This window comes from Dermacentor silvarum, chromosome 11, assembly GCF_013339745.2.
Source record: "Dermacentor silvarum isolate Dsil-2018 chromosome 11, BIME_Dsil_1.4, whole genome shotgun sequence".
In the NCBI taxonomy this organism is placed as follows: domain Eukaryota; kingdom Metazoa; phylum Arthropoda; class Arachnida; order Ixodida; family Ixodidae; genus Dermacentor; species Dermacentor silvarum.
Window position 1 is genome coordinate 119,990,056 of NC_051164.1, and position 3,745 is coordinate 119,993,800.

At 53.5% G+C, this 3,745-nt stretch overlaps 1 protein-coding gene across 1 annotated transcript; it reads left to right on the forward strand.

The window, feature by feature from the left end:
* The first annotated feature begins 590 nt into the window (after window positions 1-590).
* LOC119434032 (guanine nucleotide-binding protein G(q) subunit alpha) lies at window positions 591-3,314 on the forward strand. Its single transcript, XM_037701336.2, has one exon. It carries the CDS (start codon window positions 749-751, stop codon window positions 1,844-1,846), a length of 1,098 nt encoding a protein of 365 aa, XP_037557264.1. The 5' UTR covers window positions 591-748; the 3' UTR covers window positions 1,847-3,314.
* The last annotated feature ends 431 nt before the right edge of the window (window positions 3,315-3,745 follow it).

Consider the following 3,745-nt stretch of genomic DNA (forward strand, 5'->3'; position numbering starts at 1 on the left):
ATTGCCCAGGATCTCTGCAAGGGGCGGTGGGGAGAAGCAAGCATTTTGCATAATGTGCAATTTCCTTGCTTTAGGCAGAGGAATCCAACAGCAAAAAAAAAAAAAAAAGGAGTGCCTAATAATTCTAATAATAGAATGACACCAAGGATGATGACGGTACTTATTTCTGCAGCGTTTTACTCAAAGTAATTTAAGAGTGAATGAATAAACACAAGGCAGCTGATAAAGTGTTTTTGCTAATCAGGAAAATTCGACCTCAAGCCACCTCCTGAATTGTAATGACAACGTGAACAGAGCACTGAAGGTACACGTTGGACTGGTGGGGATGGACGCGTGCCTGGAACCATGGAAGAAGGAAAAAACTGGGCTTTTTTTCCTTCACAGTTTTTTCCGTCCTCCTGCCGGCAGGCGGCGACACAAGTTTATGCTTCAGTCGCGGCAGCAGCTCACTTCCCCATAAGCGAAGGCGAATTTGCACTTTTTTCTTTAAAACCAGGCTATTGAGTGTGACAAGTGTTACACTGAACGACACTCCAAAATGCGATCCTTCTGCAAATTTTCAGCAAGAATAGTGCAGCGGTAAGCGCAATCTTTTTTTTTTTTTTTCGAACGCGTTAAGCGAAATATGCAGGACCCTATATAGTAGGGAAGGCTTTTCCCCCCAGGTGTGTTTACACAACCATAGGGATATTTTGGGGAAGTAGGGTGATCGACCGATGGGCGTCCGGACCACTTGTTGATCGCGGCCATGGCTCCTCCGGTGTCCTGCTGTCTCAGCGAGGAGGCCAAGCTCCAGCGGCGGGTGAACGAGGAGATCGAGCGGCAGCTGAGCCGCGAGCGCTTCGAAGCCGGCCGCGAATCCAAATTCCTGCTGCTGGGGCCCGAAGAGGCGGGGAAGACGACGTTTCTCAAGCAGATCCGCCTCATCCAGGAGGGCGATGCGCGGGAGGACCGCGCCGAGCACGTGCGTAGTGTCTACCAGGCTCTGCTGGGCGCCATGCAGCGTATCGTGCGCGCCATGGACGCGCTGGGCATTGCGTACAGTGACCCGTCGAACGCCGAGAGCGCCATGATGCTGGCCAGCGTGCGCTGCGATACGCTCGAGCCACCGCTCACGGAGCCCGTGTCGGAGGCGCTGCGGCGCCTCTGGGAAGACGCCGGCGTGCGCGAGTGCTACGCGCGTCGTGCCGAGTACGGCGGCCTACCTCCGTTCCTGCCGGACGTGCAGCGCGTCACGCGACCCGGTTACGTGCCGTCGCGCGAGGACTACCTGCGCGTGCGCACACCGTCGCGCGGGGTGCTCGAGTACGCGTTCCAGCTGGACGACCACCCCGTGCGGCTCGTGGACGTGGGGGAACAGCGCTCGGAGCCCAAGAAGTGGATCCACTGCTTCGAGGATGTGAGTGCCGTGATATTCGTGGCCCCGCTATCCGACTACGACGACCCGGACAAGATGAACCGCGCGCGCGCTCTCTTCAGCACGATCGCGTCCAGCCCGTGGTTCGCCGAGTCGCACCTGCTGCTGCTGCTGAACAAGAAGGACTTGCTGGAGCAGAAGATCAGGCGCTCGCCGCTGGGCGCCTACTTCTCGGCGTACCGGGGCCCGCCGGGCGACGCCAAGGCGGCGCGCGAGTTCCTGCGCCGCTTGTTCGCTGAGCTCAAGCCCGAGCGGCCCGTCTACTACTTCTTCACATGCGCCATCGACACAGACGACGTTAAGTACGTGTTGCCCACGCTGCGCGAGATCGCCTGCCTGCGCTCGTGCCCCACAAGGGGCCGGCAGCCGTCGGACGCGTCCACAGCCAGCAACGCGGCGGCAACCGCGGCCTTCCAGTTGCCCGCCTGACAAGAGCCCTTCCTGGAGCCGGCCTGATTCGGCGCACCAGTTGGGAGGGTCGGCCGTTCAGGAATGCGCGCTTGTTGACTGTGATCCGGCGCTCATATCGAGGGCGTTCTTCCTGTAAGTGCACTGTGCTTAGAAAAATGAACACAACCTTGTGATTTCTGTTTTCCTGTTTCAATGTAGTTACAATCAACAAAGTGCACTAAACAATTGCTGCGTGCTCATCTTCACACCATGTTTTTCAACATGTAAACGATTAGGTCGTGGCGCTTTTTTGAGGGAAGCTGAGAATGCCGGCTGTGAAATGTTTCTCATCTCTCAGTTTCATCGGCGGCGTTGATCCGTAAAGATTGCCTGTCATCTGCCGTGTTGTGTTTTGATGTAGGATACGTCACTGTCTGTGAGTGAACCTAAACATGTTCTTCAATGTGTGCTGCGTGTTGTTGTTGATGTTGTCTTCTCCGATGCCCAAACACAAGAATGCACGCGCCCTTCAACTGATAGCACCTTTGACATACCAGCTAGCAGATTTCGGCATGGACGCAACAGGTGGAAAATTTTTTTGTGCACAATTTGTCTAAAGACATTTCTTGCATGTTTAATATATTTAACTGGCTTGTGATCCCAGAATGTGCACCCTGCTGTGCCACTGGCCATGTGTGTGTGTGTGTGCGTGCGCATGCATTTACCAGCACCGCCGAGACCTTCTCTGCAGCACTGTGGAGGATTAGAACGTTACTGGCCAACAGGCCGGGCGGACGCCATTGAAAATATACACCATCAGCAAAGTTGATTACTGCACTTGATAACTGCGATATCAGCTGTGTTTGTCTAGTTGAGCTCTGTGTGCATGCCGACGCGACCCACGAGTCATCGCAGTCTACGAGACGGGCTTTCGTGCCGAAGACGGTGACAAAACTTGGTTTGACTGGTCTCCGTGTTATCGGTTGCGGAGCGAAAACATCGTACCGCTCGGCGACCCTGCTTGTATTCGCTTGAGCCAGCCAATCCGTTCAGTGGAGGTTGCAGCCGACGAATAGCTGACTTGAACTGAACAGTGGCCACACCGGGCACGTGCCTCCCTCCTCCGAAAAACGTTTCTGGCCACGAACACCGCTCCATGGAACTGAACGTTAATCAATTAGAACGAATGAAACTGCTTCTACAGTTTAGTTTCGGCCATAACCATCTGAATAAACCTCTTTGTATGATGTGCACGCAAGCTGATAGGGTACACGTCGCCTTCGACCGTTCCCGAAAATCGAAGGGTGCCGGTTGCACTGGTCGGCGCATCCCTGAACGAAATGTGGTGGATGTCTATACATGTTTTGCCTGTTATGCCAAACGGGCAAATCAACAGCATTGCTCAGGTGCCGTATTGCACTATATACCAAACCACCACGATGATGATTTTGTCGCACTCGCGTGTCTAACTGTTCCTCATGTATAATAAAACAAGTTTATAGTTGTGGACGGTTTCCCCGCTCCTTTGTCTTAAATTGCATGTGCACAGAAACGCACCAGTATATATTTTAAGGGCTAGTTTGTTCATATATTTGTAGTGATCAATTAAGGAGGATCGATCGATGGTATCGCTCCTCGCCATTCATATCATGGCCATTAAAATTTCCCAGTATACACAGATCTGTTATCCTGGCTGCGCCTTAGCAAGCAAAAGAAAGAAATTGTTGCTTCTGTGGCTCATATCCCGCATATCGTTGTATGTCAGTGCGCGTCTTATTGCCAATCGTTTAATACGTGCCCTGCACACAACACCCGTCCCCCCACGGCCATCAGCTTTCCCCGTGCCGCAACAATGAAAACTGCTGCGATCGGAGTGGACCGAGCAGCTCATTGTAGGTGGATTGGTGCGCACTGCTGCTGTTGGCCGTCGTATTCAGC

Bases quoted from the DNA above. Each gene is read 5' to 3' on its own strand.
- LOC119434032 (XM_037701336.2), top strand. From the start codon at position 749: ATGGCTCCTCCGGTGTCCTGCTGTCTCAGCGAGGAGGCCAAGCTCCAG.